The sequence below is a fragment of the Magallana gigas genome, chromosome 3 (genome assembly GCF_963853765.1).
Source record: "Magallana gigas chromosome 3, xbMagGiga1.1, whole genome shotgun sequence".
Taxonomy (NCBI): domain Eukaryota; kingdom Metazoa; phylum Mollusca; class Bivalvia; order Ostreida; family Ostreidae; genus Magallana; species Magallana gigas.
This window is the reverse complement of record NC_088855.1, coordinates 35,461,966-35,479,304: the sequence shown is the minus strand read 5'-3', so window position 1 is coordinate 35,479,304 and position 17,339 is coordinate 35,461,966. Positions and strand designations below refer to the sequence as shown.

The window sequence follows — 17,339 nt, the reverse complement described above, 5'->3', positions numbered from 1 at the left end:
GTCTGTAAGAATTGGCATGGTCATAATTTGAGCTGAAGTCTTTCAAAACTTTTTTTTTACTATTTCATTATCTAAACCCTTTATTAGAATATTACCAATGGTCAGACATAACTTGAGTGTCAGTCGTTGAGTTATGACCGAGACAGAGATATAACAGTTCTTTATTATGTGAACAAAGCTTAGGTCTTGCCTTTGTTTACAGTTTGACTACTGAATAGAAAATATATGGTTTTAAACTCAATTAATTATGAAAAACAATAAATGGCGTGTCTTTGTGTACATAACAAACTAGAAAATTAAATGTAAAGAATATGTTTTAAATAGAACTTTTACCAGTATATTTAGAAATGTAAACAAAATCATGACAGGAGTGTTGTTAAAAAAACTGGAAAAATTATATGCTGTTTTCATCGCCGATTTTATAAAAACATGTTAACTGACATCTGACTTTCAAATTTTAGTTAATCATCAAAAATACCTCGGTAAAGCTTTGCTAACATATCAACCGAATTTTTTTTATCACCAATCGTTAACATGCTTCTTTGTTTTAATTTAAGACAAATGTACATTAAACCCTGAGCTGCTTATATTGTGCATTTACAGTCAAAAACATAAAAACAATGTCATTAATTTTCTGGGACCTAGTGATGAATACTAAATCAAATTTCCCGTTATTGGTAGAATCTGTAACAGATGTTAAAAACAACTTATTAATCTATAGTTTCATGTTAAGGTCAGACGACACGTTCCTCAATTTTAGATAACTTTTTCCAGGAATTTGTTAATGTTTTACAACTACTTTGACAAGCTTTCTTGCAAAAAATTAGGGTACCTTACCAGGCATTTCTGCAAAATACTAGAGTATGCAATTTCCTATATAATCTTCTTGAAAATACACTTGAATTGCTGATGTAAAAATAAATACATCTACAGCACAGCAAAATTCACTACAATAGAACTATATCTTCGCCGGGGCGGTGTCTTGAACTCACGACCTCTAGAACATCTATGCTTCTGGCATTGAGCGGCAACGGATCTAACATATTACCAAATACAAGTAAATTTTGATCATTTTTAAAGTATTATAAAACTACATTTTTTTTATTGGAACTCTTTATTACGAGGAGATACAAAAAAGATTCTCGATGAATGTGTCGTCTGACCTTAATGTTTAAAAAAAAAAAAATGTTTATCTGATAAAAAGTGGTAGAATATTTGTAAAACATAAAAAAAATCACCAAGTGGTTGTCCATATGCAAATTAGTTGTTATGTGTAGAATTATGCAATTTGCAATATAAAGTAAAATTTCCTCAATGTTCAATAATAAGCAGATTTAACAGTTTTGGAAGTGTCCTTTCTCATCGAAAGCATGTGAATTGTTTGACAAGTTAAATGAAAAGTAGAAGAGAAGACAAATTTAAAAGAATGAATGAAAAAAAACCCAACCTCACAATATACATGTAATTACAAATGTCTTGCCCTTTCACCATTATTTAAGGTCATTTGACAGTTAATCTTGCTTTGGTGGAGGAATTCCTGCTTATGATAACTATGTGCTTTGTTTACCTGTTTAATGTTAAACAGTAGAGAAAAGTTTTAAAGAAGTAATGTGTTTTCATTAAACGTTAAATCTTTAGTGTTCCACCTTTACATAAGAGCCTAGGCCATTATTTCACAGTTTAGATAGAGGATGTTTTGTTTAATACCCTAGTCTGTGCTTAATTAGATTCTTTCCCAATTGTTCTCCTACATACATGTATATGGTTCCTTCGGGTGAAATTCATCAATTTTCTTGTCCCTTCTCTCTGTAGATGTGCTTATGATCATCCTGGAAGTTTACCAGTCTTATTTAATTAGAGTTTTGAAGAAAAAGCCAAACAATACACTACATATATCAACCAACAAAGTACGTACAATGTAGACGTATTAATAGCAATATCTCAGCAAATGCCCTACAACATGTAGGCAATCACATGAACGTTTTGAAACTTCCTTGCAACATTTCTGCCTTAAAGAAATAAAATTTAAAACCAAAACCATACATGTACTTTCAGAGTTGGCGTTTCCGAAGATCATTGATTTTTCACATATATTCAAGACATAAGGAACCTGGTAAAATTTATCTCTATATTGGCATAAATAAAATTTTTAAAAAATGAATAAACATGTCCCATAACATTCATATACAAACGAAATCTGATCATGTGCACGTCCGTGTATAATTTAATACGTTAAAAGGGCATGGTCACGATTTTGATCAAAAATTATTTTTCCGATTTTAATGTGTATAATGCTTCAGTAAGTATGTGTATGTATGTGTATAACGTTTATTTATACTTCAAATGAATGAGAATATAGACAAATCAGCTTGAAAAAAGATTTTTTACTGGTATATTGAACATATGTAAACAAAAACAGGTCACGAGCCTTGTTTACATGTCAAAGACTTGAGAGTCCAGTATCTTGCTTATAACTCAACGACTGAGTCTCAAATGTCATGTGATCATTATGCATTTCTAGTAAATAAGACCATCAGAAAAATAGAATTTGACCAAAATCGTGACAATAACCAACGCTGATGTTTACACAATCATACTGCTCAAATTTAACTTATTATGAGTATATTCTGTACAAAATTGTAGTTCTTACTTAATGTGCATGTATGATACATTGTTAAGATGAAGCAGAGTCAATATTTTTATTATATTAAGAAGGCTGGGTTGTCAATAAATTAACCTTCAGATCTGCCTTAAAGTTTGACAAATAATGTTTGGTCACAAACTATTATTAAAAAGAGATATACGGATATTTAAATTTTAGCTCTAATATTTGAGTATTTTAGTATCTTTAGACAAAGCTCTTTACATTAGGGAGGTGAATTGACACGACCATCGAGCCTTCTTAAATGGCGTCCCTGAAATTAGCAAAAGTCCACTTCTTGGAACATGTATCAATGATTCTACTGTTGATAAAAAGAAGGGGGTAGGTGAAATAAATGTTTATGTTAATGTAAGAGATTGCAAACTTCTATTCAGATAAATTCAACTTAAAAGGTACCCTATTGATCAGTGCTATGGATAGTAAAAAAAAGGGTGGGTTTACTTACATATTTGTCTTAAACATCAACAGAAATGAAAATATCTAGTATGGATTTTCTCAGACCTTAACTTAAAATTAAAATTATTAAACTTTTTAAAGAAAGTGTTTTCATTTTGAATGTTTTGTTGGATATTGAAAAACAGTAGTTTAAACCTAAGGTTTGAAAACATCGCTTTTCCGTTCTGTATTTTATCTTCTGGAGAAAAAAGTGTGTAGTTCCCAAGTTTACTTTAATTTAAGAAGTCAATGACCATTTTGCGTGATTCCTACAGTGTTTATGGTGATCTATTAATGGAAAAACCTTTAGATTTTACTAGATAGATGTTAAAATCAGAAATAAAATCATGATATAATATATAATATAATCACATATAGATTGGTTTGTTTGTAGACAAGTCTGTTTTCTCGAAATTATGATCCAGAGACAAACATGTTGATGCATTTCAGTTATGGTTAGATCAAAAACATGATAAATTACTGACAGTGAACATCTTTCTAGTTTAAATCTTTGTTTTATATTTCTAAATTTTGAAAACAAACTAGAAAAATGAACATGGTTAGCTATCATGGTGGCCTATTATGAATCTTTAGTTTTACCAAGAATCGAGAGAATCAAAGAATATGTTCGGATACGCAGAATTAATTGTAATTTTTCCAGCCCACAACATATAGATATAGTAATTCATACCTTGACAGCATCCACCTTTGTACCAGGTTGTGCATTGACATAATGAACTTGAAAGCACTGTGCCACCATTTTCGCAAATTCGACATGATTGATTTTGAAGTCTGTCGGAATTAGTAAATTTGCAATACTTCAAACAATTCTCAAGAGACGCTGGCTTTAAAAAACAGTAGAACATACGTTCTCGGCTTTGTTTTTGATGTCCACAATAACCGTCACAAATGCTCCAGGATTCCCAAGAACGAAAATCACACTCAGCTATACTACCATCGCTAGATGGGCTTGACAAAACTGTAACGGGCAGGTTCCAAATAAAAAAGAATACTAACACTTTTTTAAACATATTTTTCGATAGCTGAATATGATTGCAACTGGACTGAGGACTGTTAATTGTATATAAAGGTGATAAATGAAACTCCTGTTATCTTGATGATTAAGAGGTTACAAACAAAGTATTTAACATCATTGACATTTAAATAATGAAAATATATTAAAGCCACTCTTATCTAACAAAGATTAGCCTTTCAAAAGAGAAAGAACCTCCTGCTGATTAAACGATTTTAATCAATCAAACCAGAGCCTGAAATCAAAATATGCTACCATGTCAATCTTTTTTTGTCTTTAAAGAGGTTCGCTCCTTAGGTTTTGGGTAGCCATTTTTGGTCACCTCTAGTCTGAAAATTCTGCATCACATATTAATTCTGGTAGTATATTTATATTTTACAATGCCAAATAATCTATTTTGGAATAATTATTTTTTTAAATTACATTTTACATAGTTTAATAAGGGACTATATTTTGTAACTTCTAAATAGTTTGTGTATTACGATATATTCATGATGTTCTATAAAGAATTAAACAATATTTTGATATTTCTATCAATATATTTTTGCATATTTAGCCAAAATTTCAAAGAAGTTAAGAGAAAATTAACTCCAATTTTGACCTAAAGTTAGCTTATTTCATGCAATATCTCAAATTTTTTGACCTGTGACCCCTATTTGTTTTACTTTTAAATGCGACATTAATTGTATGTCTATTTGTATGCAAAGTGTTGGAAAGATGTCATTACTATAATTTTTTTATCTGCTGTTTTGTTCTTTATGTACTTGCCTTTGAAGCCACCATTAAAGCAAGAATTTTTAAACTTTGACTTAGATTTTACTTTTATAGTCACTACATGTATTCAACTTCGTACTGTACTAAAATCATAACTAAATAATGGTTCAAACTATAAATATTTGTTTGATTTCTTCAAATAATCAATTTCCATGTCAAATTTTAGCAAACATTTCAGGAAAATTATCATTTCTGTTTCTAAAAAATGGCAAATGACATGGGTCACAAATAAAATAATGATCATTTGAGGTCACCATCTTTATATCCAACTGGTTTTCTGATGATTGACATTACTGTTATTTAAGGTGTCAACCCCCTTACGAAAATGGGCTTTGTCATAAATTGAGGTGAAATCTTTCAATCATTGTTTTTAACTCTTTCAATTTTCTAAATTCATCATTAGGTTATTTCAAATGGTCAATCACAACTTGAGTGTCAGTCGTTGAGTTATGACCGAGACAGAGAGATCATAGTTCTTTATTATGTGAACAAAGCTTAGGTCTTGCTTTTGTTTACAGTTTGTCTACTGAATAGAAAATAAATGGTTTCAAACTCAATTAATTATGAAAAGCAATAAATGCCGTGTCTGTGTGTACATAACAAAATAGAAAATTAAATGTTAAGAATATGTTCTAAATAGAACTTTTACCAGTATATTTACAAATGTAAACAAAAACATGACAAGAGTTTTATTTTTAAAAAACCCGAAAGAATTGTATGTTTTTTCATCGCTGATTTAATAAAAACGTATAAACTGACATCTGACTTTCAAATTTTAGTTAAGCATTAAAAATACCTTGGTAAAGCCTTGTAAACATTTCTTTTAAAATGAAAATGTTACAACCAATCGTTACCATGCTTCTTTTTTTCTTCAATTTTAGAAAAATGTACACTAAATCCCTGAGATGACAATTTATTGTACATTTACAGTCAAAACCATAAAAAGAATGTCATTACTTTTCTGGAGCTGAGTGATGGATACTAAATCAAATTTCCCCTTTTTTGTTAGAATCTGTAACAAATGTTGAAAAATAAAAAAGCCAACTTATTAATCTATAGTTTCATGTTAATGTTTTTTTTAAATGAAAGTTTATCAGATGAAAGGTGGAACAATATTTGTAAAACATAAAAAAATTAATCACCAAGTGGTTATCCATATGCAAATTAGTTATTTTATGTAGAATTATGCAATTTGCAATATAAAGTAAAATTTCCTCAATGTTCAATAATAATTCTATTTATCATGCATGTGACGTGTGTTTATTTCATGGTTATAACTGATTTATAAAGCTGTATTTCCTTAGCATCCCTTTCGGTCTACATCACTCAAGTTGGAAACAGTGATTTTCGTAATTATTTAACGTCACTGTGTAAAACTTGCATGTTGACGATAAGTCTTAGTACTAAAAGCAAAGATATCCGCGCTCATTTGATGTAAACTAAGAATGTTTTCATTAAAGGGTATTATTTCAGACAAGACAGACATTATTAAACCACAACTAAGATTTACTGTTTTAAACGCTTTAAAGGTATTTCCTGCAAACTGTATTCTCTTGGCTTGATGATGGAAACTCTGATTAGGAATGACCACAGGTAATAGAGTAAACATAATACACATAATAAAACATAATGCCCCGCTCAGCAACTTTACATTGCAAACTGAAAGTATGTAGAATGCAACAAAGAACAATATAACAATGTGATGCTTGAATATAATACATGTGAAATTTCACTGATCAACTGACATACAATACATTTTGACATTTTTTTTGTTGTTGCTAGAACTACATTTTTGTGCTAAAAACGATTTAACGGTTGTTCAGTCACCATTCTTAAAATCTTGCACAGAAGCTGTAGCCTGACCATAATTGCAGACGTAATTATTATATAAATGTAGCTGGCTAAAAACGTTGAATAATAAAGAAGTCATTGATTATTTAATACGTGATATCAAATCGGTGCCCTGTTTTATTTTTTATAATTACAAAACACATTAGTATCTGGTCAATATTTGATCCGATGGCTTTGTCAATTTTATCCCCTTGTTACTTGAAATAGATTTGCTTTCCAAATCGGGGACTTACTTGGTGTTTTAAAAATGATACATATCTATTAAAGTTGGCATGTCAATCAATATTCAATAATCTGTCAAAGTTCAATTTTTAAAATGATTTTATAACAAAGTTCTTTGTGGGTGTATGCTAATAAATTTCAAATAATACAAAGTCCAGCCATTTATGAAGAATAAATGAATGTTTCATTCTAATCGAGGGTCAATGATAACATTCGAAGACTTTTGCCATACATGTAGCTATTTTGTATCGTCATATATTTACTAAGTTTGGTAGACATTATCTAGCACTGGTTTCAAACAATTTGAATTGAAGAATGTAATGTATTCCTTTATTTTTTATGGTGCAACAAGAGGTACAAACAGTATGAATTAGCTCGGGAAAAACCGATACAAACTGTTAAAAGTATTCAACGGTGTAAATCCTAAGTCAAAAACTATTTGCACATTTGTCTTTAACTGTGATACATTTTGTAGGAGTGGTGGTAATGTGGTAATTGTATTTTGGACATCAAACATTCCGATCTGTAAATATTTGTTCACAAGAATAAGTAACGTCATCTGACGTTCAGGGTTTTCCTTACTGTAAACTAAGAGACACACGGACAAAAATATGAAATTTTTGAAGATCTAACTTATGATTTTCGCACGTGAGCAAGTTAGATGTTAAGTGGTACAATGCCATTGTAAACTGTTAGTGAAAAGGCACAGGAGACTAAGCGTCAAGAAGATAGGGTATTTAAAAAATCTGTGCGTTCGTCATCCTGACGTCATGTTTTGAACGGTATCGGGTTCCGTGCTGACAAACATGTTGTTTTCAAAATAAGATAAAAACAATACCGTTTCATCAATCCGACTGTAACATAAAAATAAAAAAAATCTACATCGATTTCAATTCTTATTATTTGACTGCATATTTGTTATAACTGCTTAAAACATGACAACAAAAGTTGACTAAAACGGTGTAAAAAGTGTAATGTACGTCAGTCGAGTGAATCCTTTTAGAAAATAAATGAATACGCTTGTAGTTACTTGGTTTTCAGACACGTTATCTGATTTCGTAGACTAGGTGTAATTTCAGTTAACTCAGTTTCAACATGTCTTCAGTGATAATAAATTGCACCTTTTAACCTGAGTGTGATCCAAGTAAATTTCTTATACTGCAGTAAAGATAACGGATATTTTCCCCCAAACTAATTTGTTATTTTAAATTTTTGAGAACCTTTTTTATGCTCAGTACGTTTATGATTAGTCATATCAAAACGAGTTTTTGCAGTTTGTTTTGTTTGCATAAAAATTAAGGTTTAAGGTAGACCTTTAAGTCCACAGCATATGCTGAATGCAGGGTTTCATAAAATTTGGTACGGCGGTTAAAGAGTAATTTTAATGAAAAACTGAACTATAAGTTCAAAAGGTGCTAAACCCCTGGTAAAACAAAGGAATTGGGGTTTTTTGCAACTGAGCACAAATATAATTAGTTTCCATTTTGTTAAGTTTCTCCAATTTGTGTGCTGTTACTTTGCAAACAAAACAGAACTTTTGGAAAAACTGAATGACGGACGGCTTTGAAACATGAAAATCAATACCCTGTTAACTTAAGCTTGTTGTGTGGGTTATAATTAATCGGACACTTGCCAGATCATCGCTTTCCGTATTAAGAACAGGTTACACATAAGCAGATACCATAGGTACCATAGGCACTGAATGTTGTGGAGTCCGACTTTTAGATCTTTCAGTACATTGACCCTGCCAGAGGATGAAACATCAATCATTGTTCTAATAAGATAATTCTATGTAAAAGGTTATCGGGGTTACTGACGGTATAAAAAAAAAAACTCGGATAGGAATTGATCAACAAAGATATATTTCTAGGATTGATTGCAAAAAGTTCTCATTAGTTTGCAAAATTGATTAATTTTAAATTGTAAAAGATTCCTTTACTCATGATCAAGGTTCAAAGTTTCTAAAGATTTGTACAACGAAACTACAACAAATAGAGCATTGTCTTTTTGTTGTTAAGACCCACAAGCTCCAATGCATCTTCCCCACGGGATCCAATTATAAATATGACAATAATTTGTACATTTTGCAATAGCACATGCTCCCAATAGTTAAAGTTTATCAAAAGAAACAATAAAGCCACTGACAGCTTTTTTAAAGTCAATAAAAGTATTTTTGCATGAAAAAGAACAATGAAATCTCCACAATGAAATATCCGCTTTATCCCAATCAATGTAAAGAAAAGAAAGATTACAGCTGTATCCAGCAAATACTTTTAAGTCAATAAAAAGTGTTATATTCAATAAAATAATTCATGTTTTCATGACCAGAATAGCCTTTTAAATCATTTAACTTTCATCTCGGTCTACATCACTTGGCAATTCATCATTAAAAGCAAAATATGTATAGATAAGCCATTTGAAAGTACATCAATTTGTAGTATCCTATTTTATCAAAAATTTTAAAGGAAGTTTTTAAGAGCTTAACATACATTTATATACATGTACCAGCACCGATTTTCTTACAACCAATAATTCTTTATTTACCATGACTTCTAGTATTTCTACGAATCTATGATTCAGTTTCGAAACATGTTTTTCTTATATTATACATGTATACTATACCTACAAGGTTTGTACGGAAATTATGAAGCCAACACAAATGTTTCCTTTTTAGTGAAAATTGGCATAAATACAAAAGAAACCTAAGCTATAAATTGAGTAAAATAATACTACAAAATGATTAATAATTTGTTTACGACTGATAATAAACAGGTGTACCAGGCGCAGGCACAAACTCGGAGTTTAAAAAAGTCAAACATCTACCTTTTTAAATGCTGGGAGACCTACAGTTAATGATAAAAGCAATTAAGTAATGTAATTATTATGTTCATTTTGCTATTTTTTGTGATCAACTTTTGTGCAAGTTTCACTAGTGTTCGAGAAATAGTACAACAAAATATTTACCAAGCAATAAAAAACTGACTGTGACGGTTTATTGAAATTTGAAGTGAAAGTGGTGCAACGAATATACATCAAATTGGTAGGAATCTCGGAAGACCTTTTCTGGTCAAGACATTGCTTATACATAAAGTATACAATGTTAGTTTTGAATTATTATTGATAATAAATAAATAATATAAAAAATAATTATTTCCTGATTGTATAACTAGATTAAAAAAATGTCTAAATATCAAGTACTTTTAACACACAAACTTAATTCAAAATTTCTAAGATATGCACAAAATGAATGTGAGAAATAGTTCGCAGTAACCCGACTTGGAGAAATAACTCGACTTTTTCAACACAAAAAATCAAATCAAGAATGGTGAAAATATGTAACTCTCGCCAGTTTAAAATAAAATGAAAAGATTTAAAAAAAGAATACATGTAGTTTATATTCCCCGTTTGTTTGTAAGGTGTTTAAAACATGCGCCAATGGAAATAGGCACGTTTGTTAGCTTACCCGGAATGAATTAACGATGTCATTAGTTTCAGTTTTTATCATGGTAATAATAGGTATCCTTGTTTACTTTCTGATAAAATTTCAATGATTTAACTTTCGTGGATCCACTAAACAACGAAATCCACGAAAATTGGTATTCAACGAATATTGATGATACCAGAGTACTTTGTGAAAGCAAAGTAAACAAGAAAACTGAAAAACAGACATGTTTTCCTTTTATACATATACATTTACCGATTACCATTTGCCACACTTTTACTATTAAAGTCAGCAACATGTACCAATGACAATAGATTAATCAGTGAAACACTGAATACCAATGTTCTGTTGTAAAATAACTGATTTAACAATGGATCTTAACAATTAATCTGCATTAATTACCTGACACCCTTTCGAAAGTTGCATTTTGTAAACAACATTTATTCATCGTTTTCTCTCGTAATAACCCTCATATATTTAATCATCCAAACAAATTGTTGAACAATCTGCTCAAATATCTGAAGATAAAACCAAGCAATTAATTTTTATTAATTCACTTGTTGAAAGTTTTACATCCTGATTGGTTTATAAATTATATCAATCGGACAGAAGGATATGTTAAACATGATATTTCATAGTCTATAAACAAGCGTGATCAATATATAATCATCTTTTAGGGGTATGTCTAACAAGCAACATGCTTTAACCGTGTAAAACTTGCATTTAACCATAATATGAAATAAAAGACATAAATAAATGAAAATCATTCTATGTTTATAGGTTGTTTTTTTATATCTATCTATCTGTCTATCTATCCATCTATCTATCTATCTATCTATCTATCTATCTATCTATCTATCTATCTATCTATCTATCTATCTATCTATCTATCTATCTAATGTAATATATTATTATTACAACTGCTCTTTTTTCATAATTTTTATATTTGCAAGTTAATGATACGTACAGAGCTTCCTCTGTATTTCCCATTTTATTTTGTTTCAAAGGTTTCATTCATTTTTCAACAATCTTTTTTGAAGCACAAATACTCAAATGATAAAATTATCTACTATATAAGAAAGTCCTTTGTGAAGTTTTTCAACCATCACATAACTTTAAACAAGACGTTCCCCCCAAAGCCACTGTCATTGATTTTTATAACCACATGTTTGTAATTATCAAATTAAAAGTAATAGGTAAAATATTGGAGTAGTTTATATCATTACCTTTTTAAAAAAATAAATTATGTTAAAATGTTTCAAAAAATGATCATTTTCACGCAAGCGTCAAAGAAACTGCTAACACCACTTGTTCGTTTTCATTTGAAATTTTAAGATTAAAATCATACTGTGAAATATAAAATAACTTTGATTATTGAATAACACGAAAATTATTCTCAATAATACAAGGGCAATGTGAGCCAAATATACATGTAAAATGTTCATGTTTCATCAATGTGTATTAATTTGCTAGAGAATCAATCACGTGCTGTGAAATCAGTTGAAACTGTTACAGGTTTGATACACATTTATTGCAATGGTTTTAAACAATATCGTCATGCCAGATGTTTTTTTTTTTTAGAAATCTACATTATGCTGTCATCATCATACTCACAATCAATGTCACTTTCATTTCTCATATTGAAAGTGACAGAGACAAAAATAGAGAAGAAAAAAAAAGATGTTACCTTCACAGCACACCCCTTTCGAAGTAGGATCGCATATGCAAGACGTACTAAGAGATGATAATCTCCCGTTTTCACACACAATGCAGGGTTTTGATTCAGACATATTTGTTGTTATATCTAAATTGCAAGCTTGAAGACATGTTGTTGTTGTCTTTGTGATTACCTCTTCTGGGCAACAAAACGCTCTTATTCTCAACTGAGTTTGCTTGCCACATGCTCCTTGGCATGTTTCCCAGTGCATCCATGGATAAAAGTTACATTTTTCATTCAATTTACATTTCACGAATTCGGCAGAGCATGAACCGAGTTCATTTAAAAGCACACCAAGTACACAGAGAAAGCTTCGAAAGATGATGATCATAGTTTTGGGTGTAGCAGTGTTATAAATGACTAGTCAGAGTGTTGAGTTACACGTTTTAATGGAATATATCGTAGTAATTTTAATACATATCTGAATGTAAACCCAAAGAATGATATGGGATTGCTTTTAGTTTTAAATTAAAGTAAAATTCAATCTGTTTAGATATCACATAAGTATACAAGAGTCCAGAGGAATTTTGTTAGATTTTCTTTTGTAAAAACTAATTTAATCCAATAAAACGGGGACCTGTAATAGAGTAATATAAAAAAAACCGGTGCTGTAAATATTGTTTAAGGTTGAAAATGTAATAAAAGGCATGATCAATAAGGTATTTTTTGTCAAACGATAGCCTAGTTTTCAAAAAAGGCATATAAAAAGTCATTTCATAAAATCGATATACAATTTTAAATATTATTTTAGATAGAAATATAAAAATTACCCCAACTTACAGGAAAAACTCATACACAACCTTAAAAAAGTATTAAGTATTTACATAAAGACAAAATTATCAGTTTTAGAAACCTGATAACACTTTTATTTGACTCTTCTGTCTGCATGTTAAGGCTGTGCTTTCTGAACAACTCTTTTCTGTTAATTCATATGCCCTTCGACATCACTTGTCTGGAGAATACTTTTTCTTCCTCTCGAAGGCGAAATCGTGCTAGGTATCTCTTTATAAAAGCTTTCTCAAATTTTAGGCTCAAGAAAGCATTTCTGATAAGTCAGTTTATCCACATCGCTAATTAGTTTTCTTCTCAAGAATGCGAGTGATAGATAAAGAAATCAAAGTATTGACGGCCTTGAAATTGGTTAGCAAGCTTGTTGTGAAGTTGTTGAGAATATACATGTATCTATAAACATTTCATTTTGGATTAAGTTGGAGTCCACATACAAGCTAAGAAAAGCTAAGAAAAAACCCAAATGTTTGTATAAAGCAATCCAATTTTTCCTATTTTATCTCTTAAATGGTTTGAAAAAAAAATAAAACTTTAAACATTAAATTTTCTAGTGTTTACTCATAACTGGGTTAAGCATTAACTTTTCCTGATTTATAAAAAACGCTTCAAGTTTAAACTCACGTTGTGCCCAGTATGAATACCTTATCAATTAAGTTTATTTACCGGTATTCAAATCCCCATTCAGGTCGGTGAACATGTCCATTTTAAAACTTAATGGATCCCCATTTGTAGAACAGCTCTTCATAAAGATATAGAAGGCTTCTCAAAACTAAAAGTCTATATTAATAGAATTTTTTATATTTCTAAATACATGTAATAGTTTATAGCTTAATAACTGATCTAAAAATCTGAAATAGATATTTCAGCCACTCAGCCTTCTTAATTGCACCTTATAAAAATCTAAGATGGTTACGGTAAGGTCTATACCTTGCGATCACACATTTATTTAATCAAGAATTGTTTTAATTACGAAACGAATCTTGATGCATGCAAAGGCAGATAACGATGTCTTTGAATTAGTCGATACATAAGGATATTACTTTTTTTTCTAATTGTATTTTTTTCAATAAAAACTACTAATCTTAATTTATGTATTTGTTGCGTTTAAATGACATGTGGTGATCTGAATATGTCGATTTATTACCTAACTCTGGGTTAAAAACTCAGTTAAGGTTTGCTTTATAAAAAGAAAAATCAATATATCAAATTAAAGCTGACATAAATTCATAAATACGCGTTATGTCCCTTTTATCCTCGACTACCGCCATATCAGTTATCGATTTCTATTGCTATGCTCATCGCTACACAACCCCTATGTAACAGTGGCGTCGGAAGCAAATTGAAAATGGGGGGGGGGGGGGGGGGGGGGGGGTACTAATCATCAGAAATAATGACAAGCAAAAAATATTTTAAAAAAATCTAATTCCCAAAATCATGAAATTCCTAATACGGATCGGAGGTGGGGTGGGTCATTATGTCATCATTGTTAAAAATATCATATACATTTGTACATATTAACCTTGATTTGCTTTTATTACTCTTAATACTTTGAATGATTTTAGGATAGCACTCTGACTAAGATTCAGGTTGCGTAATAGTTTTGGTTTCATGACATTAACCATGTAAACTTTTACTAATCCGTTATCGCATAATAGAAGGTACAGTTTCTTTCAGTTTATGTCTTAAAATCAAAAGCACGTGCTAGTTTGTGCAAAGAAATTATAAAGTATGCAATTTTATTCTTTAACATTATATGGAAACTTTTAAATTATTGCAACTTATAAATAACCTTTGCTTCTAGTGATGAAATATAAAAAAAAATATATGCAGCCGTCGAACCCTACACAGTTGTCACATTTAATGTTAAATCGTAATTTGAATAAATAAATGTAATTTTTTTCCTTAAGGATAACGTCATCATTCAGTCCGTTATAAGATTACTACTAAAAGTGAATATTTTCTGCTTATGTGAAAACCAAGCCAGCACTGCCCAAGAAATTCAGGTTGACGGATCGTGGAGCTATAGATCCATCGGCACAAAAAATATATTTATTGAGCAAAAAAGTTGTGCATGGTTTTTGACTCATTTACGTTGTTAAATAATAAATGATATATAAAGTTTCTTATATGAAAAAAATTCGGAGACATTTTACTTTAGTTGTTATTTCTCCACTTGCCTCTGAATAATTTTAACACCATTACCAGCCCCGGATGGATATATATATAGTGAGGTTTGATTTGCGGTAAAAATACCAACTGTTGATTCCGACGTGAATTGGATTTAAAACACTTTCAAATTTGGTTAGAGTTTTGGAAAATGTTTGAAAGTGGCGAATCTCTAGTGAAAAAGCTCAGGAATTCTTGTGATATTGAAATATTTACAGATTTTACTCTAAGGTTAGTCCAATAACTTAAAAAGTCCAAATTCGTTCGCAATTTTTTGTGCGCATTTGTATGGATGGAGCATGTCTCTTTACACTCCGTCTACCCGAATTCCCTGTGGAGCTACATTTCCAGTCCAAACCTTACATCAAATCTGCAGAAAATTGTTGTTTTTCTCAATATTTGTCTATTATTTATCTTGTCTTCTTCTTAATGGAGTCTTTTTGTGTTATTTAATACTCATTTCTCTCTTATCAAAATTCTGTTTGAGTAACCAAAACGAAACATCAATTCCAATCAAACATTTTACCAAATCTGCAATAAACTTACTTGATTTACCTGTTTTGAACAAATATAACATTAAGTCATACCATCACAACAAGGCCCTCTGTGCCAACTATCACACTGACATCTTTCTGGGGACAAATTGAATCCGTGCGTACACACCCGACAAGGACGCTCTTCATCTATACCCCCAGTAACGTTGCAGTGCTTCACACATGTAGCTTTTGTTCTGTTTGGCAGATTCGTAGGACAACAAAGTAAACGGGTTCTAGTTTGGGCCTGAGAGTTACAAGACCCATTACAAACACTCCAACCGATCCAATCATAGAGGTGACAATTTTCAGATACAGAGCAACCGGTATTTGCATCGAATGTTGTAATGAAATATATAAAAAGTATCCCAAATGAGTAAACAAGTCCATGAAAATGCATTGCATGAAAATGTTGTATCTATTGTTCCGTTTGCAGTAATTAACTCAACTATTACTTAAATTTCTCGTTATCTGATCAAATTTAAAATGCTGCGTATCAGTGTTAGAGTTGTATTATAACATTTCTTTAAATCTTTAATTGATCCATTTTACGTAAATCCGTCATTCACCGTTTACATGTTGATATGTACAACATGATATTTTGACATCTGATGAGAAAGTCTTTGTGCGTTTTATGTCCCCCAAGTGGGCCTTGCTTTGCAGTTAAGCTTCTAAAGTTTGAGATGAAGGTATTTTGGAATGGAGGTTATTCCTGAATATGAAAAGATTACTTGTTTATATATTTACCACCCAATAGAGGACAAGTTTGAAAATATGATCAGCCTTTGTAAATGTCAAGCTTTGAATTACAATTGTTTGCTTTGTGTTGTAATATAAATATATTGATCCCCCGATTATGTAACATTTGTTTTAACTTAACTTTAAAACTAATCGTTAACATGTTCATTCTTGTATCTATTTAGTCAAGTTTTGAGAAGAAAAGTATTCAAAAATGTTATCCTGTATGATTTGTTTAAAATTGATTTTTTGAAAAGTTTTTTTTACATTAAAAGGCGACAATGGTAAACTAAAGAATGACTTTGACAAGTTAATTGGTGAACTTGGTTGTACAGGAAAATTGTATGTTCTTAAGCTGCGTACGAGCCATTGGATATGTTTTTTTTCAAAACACTGCAACATCATAATTATCCTTTTTTCGACTCGCGTGTTAGAATAGTTTTACCTACAATGTACTGCTTAATTACTAGCATAAAATTTATCAATAAAAATCGATTAGAGCATTGTCCTATATAGAATTTATATTCTTTAAAATCAAAGTTTGTTAAGTTAAAATTTTGGATTTTAAAAAAATCTAAATTTTGTAAAAACAGCTTTTACCAGACTTCATTAAATTCTACATATCTTTGATTCCCAAGTGCCATGTCCATGAAAGCCAATTTATTTGATATACAAGCTAGATTAATTAGGAGTAGGGCATTGTTTTACTGTGGTAATTGACAACATCTTAATAAAAATAACTAAGGAAAAACTTACATTAATCTACATCTCACAGATTAAATAAAAACCCACTTTGAATGACGGATAACGAATTTAGTTAATGGTTCGTTCTTTATCATATATTAACTTTTACTGCATTTCGTCTGAACTGAATACCTGTACATGTAGTTTGAAATTTTTAAAAATCAATAAAGAGTATGGTTATGAAATCAAATTTATTTTTAAAAATTACACATGCTTTGGATGGAGCTCATTGA

At 30.4% G+C, this 17,339-nt stretch overlaps 1 protein-coding gene across 1 annotated transcript in view; it reads right to left on the bottom strand.

Moving 5' to 3' along the window:
• Positions 1-12,460, bottom strand: part of LOC105336414 (delta-like protein 1) — a 39,742-nt gene extending 27,282 nt beyond the window's left edge. Inside the window, exon 1 of the mRNA XM_066077791.1 lies at positions 12,107-12,460. Within this exon, the coding sequence (XP_065933863.1) occupies positions 12,107-12,347 (241 nt within the window). The 5' untranslated portion in view covers positions 12,348-12,460. The remainder of the gene's footprint in view (positions 1-12,106) is intronic.
• Between the last annotated feature and the right edge of the window lie 4,879 nt (positions 12,461-17,339).